The 16,288-nt window shown below is 40.5% G+C and overlaps 2 protein-coding genes across 5 annotated transcripts in view; one reads left to right on the forward strand and one right to left on the reverse strand.

Annotated features, from left to right (window-relative positions):
* The window catches only part of CMSS1 (cms1 ribosomal small subunit homolog), a 250,502-nt gene that overhangs the window by 157,786 nt on the left and 76,428 nt on the right, over window positions 1-16,288 (reverse strand). The gene's annotated exons all lie outside the window — the stretch shown is intronic.
* The window catches only part of FILIP1L (filamin A interacting protein 1 like), a 207,602-nt gene that overhangs the window by 117,405 nt on the left and 73,909 nt on the right, over window positions 1-16,288 (forward strand). For 2 of the 3 annotated variants that reach the window (XM_061453884.1, XM_061453885.1), the window contains 2 exons: window positions 6,634-6,917; window positions 10,782-10,955. In XM_061453884.1, coding sequence (XP_061309868.1) covers window positions 6,651-6,917; window positions 10,782-10,955 — 441 coding nt within the window. In that variant the 5' untranslated portion in view covers window positions 6,634-6,650. The remainder of the gene's footprint in view (window positions 1-6,633; window positions 6,918-10,781; window positions 10,956-16,288) is intronic. The other variant, XM_061453886.1, reaches the window with a different exon arrangement.

Below are 16,288 nucleotides of genomic sequence, written 5' to 3' on the forward strand. Positions count from 1 at the left end.
TACAGAAGTAGAAAGTTAAAGAAATTCTAGCTATTTTGATCTCTCCTCCACTTTTTGAACCCATGGAAACATGGGATTATACTAGTGGTGTTGCCCTGCAGCAGCACATTGTGGCAACCGCGCATGTAAGATTTCCAGCGCCAAAACAGGCCTACAAGAAAGCTGGAGAGGGACTTACAAGGGCATGTAGGGACAGAACAAAGGGGAATAGCTTTAAACTGAAAGAGGGCGGGTTTGGATTAGATATTGGAAAGAAATTCTTCACTATGAGGGTGGTGAGGCACCAACACAGGTTACTCAGGGAAGCTGTGGCTGCCCCATCCCTGGCAGTGTTCAAGGCCAGGTTGGACAGGGCTTAGAGCAACCTGGTCTAGTGGAAGGTGTCCCTAGCAGTGTCGGGGGATTGGAACTAGATGATCTTTAAGGTCCCTTCCAAACCAAATCATTTTATGATTCTATATACAACTTCAGAGACATTTTCCAACTACAACTCAAACCTTAGCTGCACACTGTGTCCTTGAGACGTGTAGTACCTCACCAAGAAGACAAATCACCTCAAAGAAATCTACTGTATCTAACCTATTTCGTACATAAACTGTATACATATAATGTAATAAATATACTGTAATTTTCTTAAATGCTGGACCACAAACTAGGTGAGCTGCATTCCTGAGGATGACGAAGGATTTAGCAGGAGGAAAAAGTAATGCCAGTACCTCTGAGCGTTAACTATGGTCAGAAACTGTTCCAAGGTGTGACCAGAGACAAGGAAAAATCAGCCCATGACAAAAAACTCTCAAAGTACTAATCTTTGAGCTGTAACCTCTGAAGAATCCAGGTCTCCATTTCAGATTTCAGAAGAGCTGCCCAGTTTTGAAAAAAAAACAAAAAAATAAAAAATTAAAATTCTATGTGATACAGGAGAGAGCCCAAACTCCCAAACTCTTGATTTTTCCTATGGATCATCACAAGGAGGTGTAGTACCCAAACCACTTGGTTTTATGGACCATCTGAAGAACCCTGTTTAGAAAAAGGTTTGACATCCCTCACTAGAAGTATATGTTCCTAACCATATTTTCCTAATATGAAAATTTCAAGTATGGTCCAAGCAAGCAGCTTATGCTTTCAGGCACAGCAAAGTGAATGGGCATGATTAAAATTGTCACAGTATGAAGTCAAATATCTGGGAAAACACAGTCTCAGCATCAGCAGGAGATAGGCTGAGATCAGTTAATCTCATCAGTTAATCAGGAAGGGCTGAATTTGAGATCAGAGCTGCAAAACTAGCAACTGGCCACATGGTGAAGGCTCTTTTCTCTACTTCCAGGAATAATGTCCTGTGATGTGTGTGTGTATATATAGAGAGACATTACAAGAGTGAAGACCAGATCACAAATTCACATGCCAATACTGAAATGACAGACAGCTGACAACGATGTCAATGTCCTTCTTCCAAAGGACCTGGTGAAAACCTCCCACACAGATGCAGCCTTCTAAAGCCTGTACAAACCTCATATGCAAAATGTACTTGGGAAGATCTTACCTAACTACAATCACTGCATATGCGCACAACACTACAGGACTGGAAAGGGAAGGAGGAGACAACAGATGGTGGAAATGTCACAGTACCTTTACTGTTAGCAGAGTAATATGACAACTCTCTAACACAGTTCAAAAGGCATCTCAGAAGAGGCTTCCTGCCTCCAAGGGACGAGAAATCTGAGTTGTGGTCAGATGAGCATAAACCAGCACAAAAATGACATCCGATTCTCAAACATACAACTTTTCCTGTCTGGGAGTGTTTACATCCTTGGTTGAATCCAGATTTTCTTCCCATTTGAGAAATTGCCATTCTGGCAGGATCCCCAAGCACCTCAAAGACAAACATTTGACAAGATCATGCAAGAGGGGAAACAGACTGGTAATTCTCCTGCTTGACCCCTGTAACTCCACATGCCAACAGGTGTACCAGGCTACATAGGTAAGCACTCCTGCACCAGCTTTCCCAGATAACCTGCTTAATTTTGCAGTTTGTATGCCAGGATGGAAACAACCACTTATCCCAAGAGCCCCTGGGTGAGGAACTCATTAAAGGAGTCTTCTCTCATTTACTGCCCAGCCTATGCACTAAAATAGCACAAGAGTCTACTGTGAATAAGAGCGCAGCCCAAATGTGACAATCAGCCATGGTACGACAGAACATCCCAATGGATAGAAACCACTGCAAATGGAAAACACTAAAGCAGCCTACCTAAAAGGAAGGCCTGTATGGCCTCTTTAGAAGTGGTGCAAATTTACAACAAAGCAATGTATTCCCAGTCAGGGGAAGGATGAAAGTCCTAAACACATTCTGTCAGAAGGCATCAGTTCCAGAAAAGGTTCAGTGATGCTGTGAAATGGCCAGATCCTGGGATTCCAATTAATAAGAAGACTTTTCCATCTTCTCCCGAGGTTCAGCACAGATCAACTGCTGTCCCGCAGGCCACATCAGGACTACAGAGGGAGAACAAGACAAACCCACTGCTTTCTCTGGTGGAGGGCATGATGTCGCATAGCCAAAAGCCCCTTTCCATGCTTGGATACTACCTGGCACACAACCACACAAGAAAGCAGAAGAATAAGGACAGGAGATTATTTTCTCCTTAGGCATGTATGTGTGTCACCAAGCTAAACATGATGCTTAAAAAAGTTCCTGCTACACAGGAAAAGAAGAAAAGTCCTGCAGCCCTGTGGCAACTAAAGTGATACCACCTTTTTTCTTGTCCCAGCCATGTTTGTAGTGATGGGCAAAGGGCTCCAAAATGTATCATGTGCTTTGCATTCTCCCATTACTTTGGATGCTGAGCAATCTTAACTCCTTTTAAAATTCAGTCTGTTGGCAGGAATCCTATCAATTTCAGCAAATCAAAAGGATTGTCATACTCCTTTAAGGGATGTTAAAAACCAGAAAAATGTAATTCCTTGCTTAGGTACAGATTTTTGGAAGAAACTAAAGTTCTCAACTATTCAGGATCCTTACACAGGGATTAAGGGAAGATTTTGTCCTGTGAGGGATTTTGTTAGCTCCTAAATCAATCACTGACTAAGGAGAAAATACTAAAGGGAAAAATGGATGGGAAAAAAAGGATGTCTCTTAAAACCCTACAGTGTCTGTGATGAAGTAATCTCTGAAGGATATTTCAGTCCTTCCCACAGAAGTGCGGGGATTTCTGAACCACCTGCTTGTTCACTGCTGCCAAAGAGACAAATGGTTTCATCTCCTTCAGAATATGACTGAGAGGGTGGAGACCAAGTTAACATCATAGAAACATTTGATCATTTATTCATCTGGCTCTTCAGAAAAGTATATTTTGATCCCTCAGATTACTTGCTTATTATCACTAAGGAGAGGAAAATTTCTCCTTTATATACAGCAGGACAGCATACATATTCAAAGATGAGCAAGCTCTTTCAAAAAAGAGAACAGAAAACAAACTACTAAAAGAACGAGAACATGAACACTGAGAATAGATTCAAACTTTGCTGAGTACGATACTTGCAATAATTTCATTTAGCACAATGTTTCATGTAACCTACCCTTACTCCAGTTTGAATCTGGAACCAGTCTACCAAGCTACACTGAATCTGATGAGCCTGAGAACCAACAGCTCGTGACATCAAGCAACATCCCACTGCAAAATCTTCAGTAAAACAGATACCTCATAACGCAAAGGAAAGAACAATAGTGCAGCACACGGGCCTTGTGCTCCTCTATTAGCACACTTACAGTAAACTAAACTCTTAAGTATTCACTGCACAGTGATCTGTGATTTCAGGAGATGTAACTTCATGCTCTGGATGGTCCCTTTCAATCTTCTTTCATTTTTGATGCCATCAGTTATTGCCTAGATGGTATGCAAAGCATCATACAAAAATGCTGACAAGTATCCTTGTTTCTTTTGTTCATGTAGCTACAATCCTGGTAATTGAGCCAAAACAAATGAAAGATCACAATCACAAGGCACATGATCTATCACATTTCACCTGCTTGCTTCTTCCTTAGCAGTTGTTGTTTACCATTTTCTAAGGTATCTTTTAGTGGTGGTATAGAAAAACAGGGCTTAAGTTAGCTTCTGTGCAGCAGTTTGTCGCAAGATGCATGAGTTGGTCCCCCAGGAGAAATCACAAAGACCCTGTGACCTATAGTCCCTGTTATAAGAAGGATTACTTACCTCTTTTTTGCAAGACAGCGGTCTCGTACACAGACCCTATCAATACGTAATTTAAAGCCAAATGCAGCTAAGACACATACAAGCAAAAAGGCAACTTTGCCACTCATTAGCGTAATTGTGAAAACCTGCACTCCAGGGGGATGAAACACCTTTTTAGGTGCCATGAGACAACCGATACTCACAAATGTTATGTTCCTATTAATATTTTTACTTTTAAAAAAAAACAACAACCCAACAAACAAAAAAACAACAGTTGCTCTTCATTAACTTTGAAGAACACAGGAAGAGCTGTTCAGAGTAGAAAATAACCCTACATACCAAAACATACAGCTAGAAAATTTCAAATTACACTCTGTACATAACCACCATTTAAGGGCTTAATAACTTTGAAAAGCTCAGCATCCTCTGGACTATAGAATGGATCATCTTTCTCCCATGGTCCAAGGGCATGACACAGCAGGTGATACTCTGTCCAAAATGTCAGGTGCACTTTGAGGGTTAGTCCCTTAGATGGTGCCACATCCAAGGGGTCTGTAAATTCAAAGGCAGTGAGGAGTTTCGAGACAGGTGTATGGCACTTTTATTTTTGTCCATTTCTGAGTCTTTCTTGCTGCATGAGCAGCTACACTATGGTAATTTGAAGCTATGAATTGTCCTTCTGTTACTCACACCTACATCTTCTGACAACCACATTAGCACTCACATCCTCATGTAAACAGACAACACTACAAATAACAGTCAATATACAGACAATAAGAAGGCTTAAATAAACCAACAGAGAAGGAATAATTTCATACGGCACCAGAGTATTTATGTCTCTCTTGTCAGCAACATTCAAGTACCAATAAAAAAATATAATTCTTAAAGCATACATTAAGTATGCCAGTACAATTGCTAACTATTCATATTAATTGCTAATACAGATAAATATTTGCATCAGCAGATTCAACAGCAGGCACTGGCACTCAGGAATGCCAGAACAGAATACAAGTAAAGCATACATAAAAACTCTGCTCAACAAGATGAAAAATCCACTCTGGGGCACTGCAAAGGTTCCATCTCCATAGCGGGATAACCTATTTGACAGGTCAGGTGGCTTCTTCAGGGAATAAGTGCCTTTTGCCAGTGTAAAAAGGACTGCTCTACCTGATTAAGAATTAGACAGGACAAGCTTAAAAGGGAGTCACGGCTAGGCCTCTGCAGCTGTGAAAACCGTGTGGCATGAGGCCCTGTAGCCAACAGCATGTGTACAGTGTAAGAGAAAACATAGGGGAGGGCATCCTTCTTGGCAGGATCATTGAGACTACTGTCCTTTCAAGTTCAGGATCCTGTTTCCAGGTGCAGCCAGCTCAAAATGCTTGAAAAGGTATGAACCTCTTCCTCTCCTGACTACAACAGGCCATAATAATTTTCTGGACCTTTCAGCAATTAGCTTTGCAGTTTAATAAGAAAAAATGTGCTTTATTTGTATTTGGAACATGTTTAATTTCACCTTTGAATCACACGTTTCAGGCTTTTGTCTACTAGACGGTATCTATGACCTCTGTTTTCCTGTAGAAGTGGACTACAATCCATTCATACCTTAATCTGAGTGGCAATAAGCAAAACAGAGTTCCTGAAGTTAATATTTGTACAGTATTAGTCATTTATCTGCAAAGGCATTACAATATGTTTACTTAACAGTGGCACTTTAAAGAAGCCTAGTTAGGACAGGTGTCCCTTCAGCCAGGTACTAATACCTCTAGAGTGTCAGTGTCTAGCACTAAAGAAGTAGTAAGGTTTCATATTTACATGGTTATCGGAAGGCAGCAGACACCATGAACATCAGCAAGGTCATTTGGTTTTGGGGGGGCGGTGGTGGTGGGGAGAGCGTGTTTACCATGCAGTCTGCATGTGCCAACCCCTACATTTTGCCAAACATAGTGAATGCAACTGCACAACTGTAGTAGTGGAGGATCACTTTTGTGGATAGACTGAGAAAAACAAAACATGGCTCAACAGAAAGGGCTGGGATGTTAGGAAACTGGAACAGAAAGATCTTCCTAGTGAAAACCTTCTAAACCTAGATTTCCCCCATCACAGTGTCTACCTGAAAGGTGAGGTAGGCACTGTCTCTCAAATAAGAAACACGGTTGGCATTGATGTGCACTGCAGTACCACTGCTAAAGCCGCTGACACTGTAAATACAAAGGAGAAAATTGTTACAACTGCATAAGACCAGTTAAAACTCACTTCACTTAAGCAAGGATCACAGTCCAGTCCTGTTGGCTTACACAAGGTTGGTAGCTTTTGTCAAATGACAGCCTTGAGTGGTAGGGAAAACTACCAGTCTGGAGGGAATAATATCCAACATAAATTACGGTAATCTTTTTATAGTCTCTGTTAGTTAAAACAATTACTTTTTTTCCCCACCTTCCTTCAGATTGAGAGATACAAACCATGCGTTCCAGAAGTAGCAGCACAGAAAGCCCAACCAGACCAAAGCTGAGCCAGCAAAGGCCAAAATACCACTATAAAGAAGAGGTTGGTTACAATGGGAGAGAAAACATGCAAAGAAGGCGGAAGGAGGATGATATAGCCCAAGCCAGTACCATCCTAAGAAGCCCTAAGGGAGAGAAAAAACAAAGAAGTCCTTTCAAGAAAAGGGAGGATCTCTCCTGCGATGACTTGCTATTTCTTCTTAGTGTCCTCGAGGGTGAATTACAGGTGATTTATTGTCTTATTTTATATTCCAGATTAAAACATGCTTCTTCCCCCCATCCCAAATTACTGCAAACACACATGGCTTTCATGTTAACACTCTAATTTCATACAGAAGGACGAATATAAACTGCGAAGTACATAAAAACGCAAATCATAGTTATCAGCCAGAAAAGGTGATCTTTACACCACCCCTAAATGCAAATAAAATTTATTCATGACCTGTATCATATTAAAACCACTTATGGTCCACTGTGAAGAATCATGTAACTCTCAAAGTGGAGAACTCACAAGACTTTCCTTTCATGCTGCCCCATTCTAGGGTACTTTGAATACAAAGTATTTGTCACTGTAAGATGTATACAGAGAACATGTTAGAGACCTTTTAGATTTGTTACCTAATTATTTCTTATCTCCCCTCTCCTATGAAGTCATGAGCTTTACTCCCTGTAAATCAGTATGGGCCACATAACAAGTAGCAGCTCAACACCATTCTAACATCTTTTGCTAGAAAAATCAAAACAGCCATTTCACATAACAGGCAGCCTGAATGTTGCATGCCATTTAACCCACAAGATACTGGATTTTGAAGAATGAGCATTTTTCTTCCTGGAAAAGGGGCCAGCTGCCAAGTGGTAAATGATGCCTAATCATGTCAAGTGTAATTTCAGGAAGTGGGAGCCAGATTTCCAGTGAGCGAGAAGAATACTTCTGTGACAGGCTGACTGCACTGAAACAGTGATGGCTGCTTAAAACTGCTCACAGAGGGAACAGCAAACTCGCCAAAGTGGCTTAAATGGGTGTATCACACAGTTGCAGAGTTTATTACCTAGACAGTAGGTAGGGTAGTACCTAGACAGTAGAACTGGGTAGTTCTATTCTTAACATATATGTATATATTTACATAATAATACATACATGCTTAAGAGAACACACATGCAATACAAATATTTGATAGATGTACCAGTCTCTGAGGGTAGATCCAATGCAAACTTCTACAGAACATTTCATTGTGAAAAACAGCAATTTCTGTGTTTCCAAAGCACTTCTATCCAGCTCACCTGCCCTTTCTTAATTTAGATTAAAATTCGGATGTCACACATTCCTCCAAAACAGTTCTCTTCCTCTCAGAAAAAGACATGCTTGCTTATATATATTTATGTTACATAAACACACACAAATACACACTTTAATTCTAAAGACTTAAAACTGGAATGGAGTGAAATGAAAACCTGGAAAACAATGAGCTTGACATGAACATTTTAAATCACATCCGAAATTCTAAAGGAAGCATTAAAAATGAAAAATGCAAGTAATATTTTATTCCTGATTTTCCACCTCCTGTAACGCCAAGTCAAATCTCTGAGGATCAGCTGTCAATCCAACTAATATTGTTTCAGTTAGTTACCATTATTCTCCTATTCCAGAACATTTAAGATGCACAAAGATCACTCTTCTAATTTTTTTTTTGCAATGATAAGGATTACAGAGATTATATTTTTTTTTAAACACAGTCACAAATAGCAACACAGAAGCGCTCCAGCCAGTTATCCTTTCCTGATACATCCCTCTGATTTCCCCTCTTCCTATTCTACCCATCTAGTATAAGCATGTACCTGTTTTTAACTGAGACCACTGCAGACAGTGGATGTTTGTGACACTTCATGTAATGATGCCACCGTAACAGAGGCAGCCTCCACAACCAGAGGATGCAGGAAAAAAAGGGAAGGAGGTGACCTAAACCAGTTCCTCCCTATCCCCCATCCCCCCATCCCAGTACAAACATTCACTCAATCACATATTCTCAAGCACGTTATCATTAGAAGTGGGACTTTGAGACAATTAGCACGATATTTGCAACAGGTATTCTGTTGCCTCCAACTTAACATCCAGAAGCTAGTAACTTTCCAGCAAAGAATCATTCTTGGTGGTTAGTTGGGATTTTTTTTTTGTTTTTGGTGTTTTGTTTGTTTGTTTAGTTTGTTTGAGGGTTTTCTTTTGGAGTTTGGGGGTTTTGTTTTGGGTTGTTTATAGAGAAAAGAGAATCTATACATCATTTTAAATATTGCAGATATCTACAGCATGTTTCTCCAGCATAGACTTAGACAGCAATACTGTATGATAAGAAGAAGATACGTGCACCTGCCAACTCAGGCTTTAGTTTCTGAAATACATACACAGAAGAACATCCTGAGAATGTACCTGAGAACATATTGTACCTACTCTTTGGCAACAGGATGTCTTGATTAAGACTGAGGAAACAAATGCAGTGACATTCAAAAATTTTCTATATACTATATCACAGTATGTTAGAGATTGGAAGGGACCTCAAAAGATCATCTAGTTCAATCCCCCTGCTGGAGCAGGAACACCTAGATAATGTTACACAGGAATGTGTCCAGGCGGGTTTTGAATGTCTCCAGGGAAGGAGACTCCACAACCTCCCTGGGCAGCCTGTTCCAGTGTTCCGTCACCCTCACTGAGAAGTTTCTTCTCAAGTTTAAGTGGAACCTCTTGTGTTCCAGTTTGTACCCATTGCCCCTTGTCCTATCATTGTTTGCCACTGAGTAGAGCCTGGCTCCATCCTCATGACACTCCCCCTTTATATATTTATATACACTAATAAGGTCACCCCTCAGTCTCCTCTTCTCTAAACTATAGAGACCCAGCTTCCTCAGTCTTTCCTTCGTTGCCCTGTGCTGGACTCTCTCCAGCAGGTCCCTGTCCTTCTTGAACTGAGGGGCCCAGAACTGGACACAGTATTCCAGATGCGGTCTCACCAGGGCAGAGTAGAGGGGAAGGAGGACCGCTCTCGACCTAGTAACCACCCCCCTTCTGATACACCCCAGGATGCCATTGGCCTTCTTGGCCACAAGGGCACAGTGTTGGCTCATGGTCATCCTGTCGTCCACTAGGACCCCCAGGTCCCTCTCCCCTACACTGCTCTCTAACAGGTCGTTCCCCAACCTATACTGGAACCTGGGGTTGTTCCTGCCCAGGTGCAGGACTCTACACTTTCCCTTGTTATATACTACGTAATTTTACGAAACCGGATTAACACCACCTTCTCTTAATCATTACCTTTTAAAATGCCTTTTTTTAGCATGTGTTTAAAAATTGAGAATACCCTACAGCAGTCACGTCCAAAAAACTTGATGCTGCAAGGTTGCTTATTACCCGAGGACACATACATGAGCATGTGTACTCCTATATGTGTATAAATACATACGGCATGGTCTCGCACATGCATTCACATGTATACATACATGCACACAGGACTCCACAGACAGCTTAAAAAGCAATTACTAATCTTTTAAAGGACTGCCATCATTGCACGGCTTTGGGATGCGTGTTGCAAACAGTCACATCCTCCCAAGACCGCACACCTCACTACGTTCATCACTAAAGCAAGCTCAGTGTAACAACAGATGACCACAGGCAAGTTTGAAGTACAGAAGCTACCCTTTCACCCAGAATTTCAGAATGTGAAACACTTCCAGGAGTCAGGAACCACCCTAACATCTTGAAGTAGCAATTTAAAATCAGCTTCTACTACTGTAAGACACACCTCGCCCTGAATTTTTGTTGTGAATGCCACACCCTGGTCCAGAAACAGCAATACGATCTGATCACTAAGAAAGTACTGAGGCATCGATGAGGGTTCTGAAGGTGTTGGAGTTTATGCAGAACTAACAAAATACAAAGACCAATACTTCCCTCATGCTATTTGTCTGTCTTCATGTTACTATTTTATGTACACAACATTCTTTAGAAAGGTTTTAAGTTTTCTTAAAATCAAAAGCAGAACGCTAAACTATAAATACATGTATACAGTTTAACAAAACAAAACCTTACTTTGTGTTTCTGCAGGCTCAAGATGAAGTTATAAGAGTACTTCAGGCTGAAAAAATTGACTTGGCTTTGTCTGAAGAACAATATGGCTTCGCTACGCCAAAGAAGGTGTTAGAAGCCCTCCAGAGAGATGCTATTCAAACAAAGGCTGACCAATGGCAAGAAGATCTCTACACAAAGCCTATGGGAGAGGTATGATTATATAATTGATATTTAACCACAGTTCTCACCAAATTCAACAGAAAATACCTCACTGACTTCAGGGGAAGATCTAGAATCTAACATGAGTGTGATAGCAAAGTCCAGGGTCAGGTGGGGTCCCTAATAAAAAAAAAAGTATCTAATGATCCTCATTTACACTGCACAAGAAGGCTTTAAACACAAACATATGTGATTTTGTTTAACTCAGACTTTGATCATCAGCCTTACGTTTTTGACAGCATCTTCTTCTTTCTTCCTCCTTCCTGCCAGCCACATTTACAATCCATACAAACAGATACCTCCCTATTTATCTCATTCAGCACATCTTACCAACGTCTGCTAAGGGCCCACTCAGCAGTAACAGCACAACTGTCTATTTTTACATGTACCAGCTCCCACTGGCTCTGGGAGAGGTACAGGTATACCTGCTTGGTCTGAGTAGTTACTGTAATAAGCTGTCACTAGAAGCTTCATCCAGGCAAAAATATAAAGTAATTTTTGGTTTAATTACACTGCAGCAGCAGCCATACTTTCTGAACAATGTTAACTGAATTTCTGGACTGCAGAGCAAACGCACTCAATATTCAAATCCCTTCATGTCAGTATATGTGGGTTTTTTTCACAAGTAACTGTCTACTCTTGATTTTAAATAAGCATGTTTTAATATGCTGCTCAGTATAAATAATCATGAAAGTAAAACTAGTAATTTTGAATAAAATTCTTCTACGAAATGTTTTCCAATCATTCTGAACAGACATGTACCTAAGGATATAGAGTTCATTTCAGAGAAAATGATGTCAGGCAAAAGGTCAACAGTCATTTCAGAAGCTCAAAGGTTAAATCTCTGGCTATAATCTGAAACAGATGAAGCTCAACTGTAGTGGTTAATTTATTTTAGATTATTGTGGCATTATGAAACTTTGAGCAAAAATGGAAATGATCTGAGGTCTGATAAAGATTGAAAATGTAAGTTCGGTCTGTTACTTTACATAAGTTTATACACACTTTTTCCTTCTTACATTTCATGGCAGAGAAAGGATTTCTAACACCACGGGTTCTGTAGTTCCAAAGAGCAACTGAAAGGCTAGAAGGACCACTGACACTTTGCACATCTTGGTAAACCAAAGGATGCCATAATTGGCAGGCATTCAGTTTCAAAATCCCCCCAGATTATTTTAGAGATCCATTTAGGTTTTGTTTAGACTTTTCAATAGTTTATAGAAACAAAGGGAGAGGTGGAACCAGCCACAAAGTATGGGAATGGGCCATTTAAATTCTCCCTTTGCAACCAAGACAGCATACCTCTGTATCTGCCTACAAAATCTCGGCCGATCTAGTTCCTCTAGACTACGTGTCTCACCCTTGACAATTTAGTCTTGTAGCCCTGAATACAGAGCATCTTCTCAAAACTCAATTGAAAATACAGTGAATTTCAAAGAACATCTGTTAAGACTACTGGCCCTCTAACGTTCTCCTCCAACTCACTCACCTATCCCAAACTTTAGGAAGTTTCGCGGCCAGTTTGGCTAAGAATGTAGTGGGAAAACATGGTGATTGGACAGCTTGACTCACTAGGAACAGGATTCACAGGTGCAGAAATGTAGCAAAAGAGAAAGTAGTAGTAACATATCTCCCTCTGCAAAACCTGAGTGTGACAGCTCAAAACCTTGGCTATGAGATTATTTTTTTTTTTTTTAAAGCAGAGGGGTTTTGCAGCTAAATTTGCTCTACAGCTATTTCTTTCTGCAACCTAACAAATGCCAGATAAGCGCTCTTTTGTTCCTCACTACTGAGGATACAATAAATTGTTTTATGCTTAAAGGGGCATAAAAGAAAAGAAAACACTTTTAGTTTGGTTTGCTTCACTGACACAAAGGCCTGAAAAGGTTTTTCATCATTGCATGGTTTATAAATTCAGACCAAGTCAGTTATTCATGATAAAAATCTAGCTTCAGATCAATTGCCACTTCTCTTGAAGAGAAAACAAACTGTATTCGACATTCTAGGAAATACAGAATAACAGCATAAGGACGATTTTCCCAGATTCAAAAATAAACAAATAAATGTTTATAAAGAATTAATAAAAAAAAAACACTCAGAGAAGGTGACGCAGAAGAAGAGATATAAAGAAGAAGATGCTGCAGAATTTATGGTGTCTTTTTCTCATATTTCAAACTTGGTGGAATTAGAAAGCCAATTCTGGCTTCTAACTCTCCCCCGCTTCCAATAACAGTCAAAGATAAAAAAATATGGTGTTTCAAAGATAAAAAAATATGGTGTTTCACTGTTTGAAATGTGATGAAAAATACCTCCTACCACTTTGAGAACTCTAAAAGCAGCAAAACCAAAGGAAAACCAACATTGTGCATCCATCAGGGATAATTCAAAACTGAATCCAAAAAGCCTAGTGCCAGTCAGCTTGGGAGAAGATGTATCCTCACCCGCCTTTTAACAGTCTACCTGATTACACAGGAACTGTTCCCACAATGTCCAGTAATCCTAAACTCAGAATTATACATTTATAAACAATGTCTGTGAAGCTATTGACAGGAATAACACTTTACTGAACTTTGGATAAAGAAATGTAACTAAACTGGATTTTATTCTGGCACAATACCAAAACAGTCAAGAAAGAGAAAAACCAAACAGTTCAGTTCCAACACAATGGATATGAGACATACCACCCTAGTCTGACTTCAGACACAAGTTGGCGGCAAAAAACATTTAAAGAATTACATTCCCGTGAATTTTTAGCTTGCTGAACTATTCACAGTTACGTAAGACCATGACTCTAATTTTCCATTGTATTGGACAGTATGTTCAAGTATTAATTCTAGCAAAATGCCCATATGGTTACCAAGAGCAAAACAACAAAGCACTTAATTACGATTTTATCACTTAAATTTTCAACAGAAGACATTGATACTGATGCTTATTAGCACTCTGTGGTTTTTAGCCAAGAACTGTATAGCTGAGTAAATGTGTGCACACACATATAAAAGGGTATTTCAAGGGCAGATTTAGCATTTGGACAGAGTAATTTGAGGAACCAGGAGCTGCTGGAGACTGCTCCTGTGTGAGGATCATGCACTAGCAGGGCTTCACACAACTCCTCTCTCTTCTCTGCTGGATCCATGGGAGTTAGCCACAAGGTCTCACAGGGAAAATGCAACAGTCAAATTTGCTCCCCAGGGAAGTGCCCTTACTTCCAGAAGGACACAAGACAGCTTCCAAACCAATCACTCAGAAGTGCAGCAACCCAGTACCAGACTCTGCTCTGCTTGGTCCTGCAGGGAGGGAGAGGCATGCTGCACAACAACACACACAAGTGTCACAAAGCCAAATGCCCATGCCCATTATGCATGCCCATAGAATCATAGAATAGTTAGGGTTGGAAAGGACCCCCCTGCCACGGGCAAGGACACCTCACACTAAACCATGTCACCCAAGGCTTGTCCATGTCCAGCCCAGCCTTGAGCACTGCCAGGGATGGAGCATTCACAGCTTCCCTGAGCAACCCATTCCAGTGCCTCACCACCCTCACAGTAAAGAACTTCCTCCTTATACCCAATCTAAACTTTCCCTGTTTAAGTTTGAACCCATTACCCCTTGTCCTAGCACTACAGTCTGATGTAGGACTTACTGCCTCTCTAATTCTTTTCTCTATCACCCAACAGTACCAAGAGACAGGCCCAGTACCTCTTCCTTTTTTTTCCTAAGTGGCATCTCAAGCTTTCACTCTGCACCTTGTACCTGCCCAGCCACAACACCCACATGCCAGCTGTGAATGGTCATGGTAGAACTGATTTGACAGTGCTCTTAAAAAGAAAACCTAAATGCAGCTTCTGATCTGAGCAACAGGAGAAAACTGCAAACATGGAAACTGCTTTAATGCAGCAGCTTAGTTTCTTGCCTTTCTAAGCCTTTCATGTTAGCAGGCATTCCCAGGACACTACTGTTCTACCCATTTTCAAATTCCTCTTTCCACATCCCTATCTTGAATACACACTTCACCCACTCGAAATACCAGTTTGTGATCCAAACTGTTTATTTCAACTCTAACAAAAGGACAACTCTGAAATGAAAAGAACTGGCATTCATCCTTGAGAAATGCAAAACCAAAAACCTGGAGTTACTATATTTCTTCTTGCATACATGCTGCTTGGATTACTGCTTGAATTTACCTCTTGCAGCCATTCAACAATACTCCAGAGCAAACAAAGTATACTGAACCCAAAAGATACTGTTGGCAAATCTCACATCCTTCACACCCAACATGGCAGAACAAGGACTATTTTCTATTTGGTTAATATGTTTGTGTTGATGACCAGCCCTCACCTCCATCAGGCTTTTATATGTTTGATAAGAGGAGTAATTTGATTTATTCCTGTAGCCAGAAATTTCAGTGTTTTCTTATGACAGCAATTTACACATCCCATCAGATTTTTACATATATTTTTGAAGTGGTGGTTCAGTACATTCAAATGCACCACTTCCCTTTCTTTAACCCATCCACACAGACTGCCTGCCAGATGAAATCAGAAGTTCACACCTTTGCCTTCTTCCCCACCTGACATCGCACTGATGGCTGAGACCAGCAAGCAGTATTATGCAAGGCTGATGCCCAGTTCAGATCCACCTAAGCAAGTGAGGGCCATAACTGCCAGCAGCACTGCATTGGAATTGCATAAAATATACAGGCAGCAGGTTGCTTTCCAAAACCAGCACATATTCACCTGACAGCACGACCTCTAAAGGGGCAAGGATCAGAAACTCAGGTGATGGTGCTCCATGCATCTGTGCAACAGCTGTTCCAAAATATCCTCAAAAATCTTAGTGAGGAGGAAGGTTGATTAAAAAACCCTGATTTTTTTTTTCTCTTTCTGGTAAGCTAGTAACTGAGCAAAATATTTCAAATTCTGAAATCTCCACTTCTGGGGGAATAAAGGAGAGTGTGGAGAAATTAAAAATGGCCAGTCTTCTTCAACCTGACCTTTTATGGCAATTCAGTTTTCAACCTCTGTAGAAGACATAGAAAACACAGCCAAGAGATTACTGCATAAGGCAGCACTTGCTTACTGAGAAAGCTTGCATATGCAAGGGTTTAGGTAAGAAATGTTTTCCCAAGAGAGGCCCTACTTTAGGATCACAATTCCAGAAAGCACTGACCATGCTGGTGTCAAAGGAGGCAAATCATCAGTGAACAAGGTGGAAAAAAAAACTATCTGCTGTAAGTGCAGCACAAAGCCAAAAAGGAGTGTAGTAAGTTTCTTTCCATTTTTTGATCATGCATGAAATAAGCTATGTCATAACCAAAACCACAC

Source organism: Pezoporus flaviventris, unplaced genomic scaffold, assembly GCF_033815535.1.
Source record: "Pezoporus flaviventris isolate CSIRO_AGI_PZ_B2104156 unplaced genomic scaffold, CSIRO_AGI_Pfla_v1 ptg000015l, whole genome shotgun sequence".
Classification (NCBI taxonomy): domain Eukaryota; kingdom Metazoa; phylum Chordata; class Aves; order Psittaciformes; family Psittacidae; genus Pezoporus; species Pezoporus flaviventris.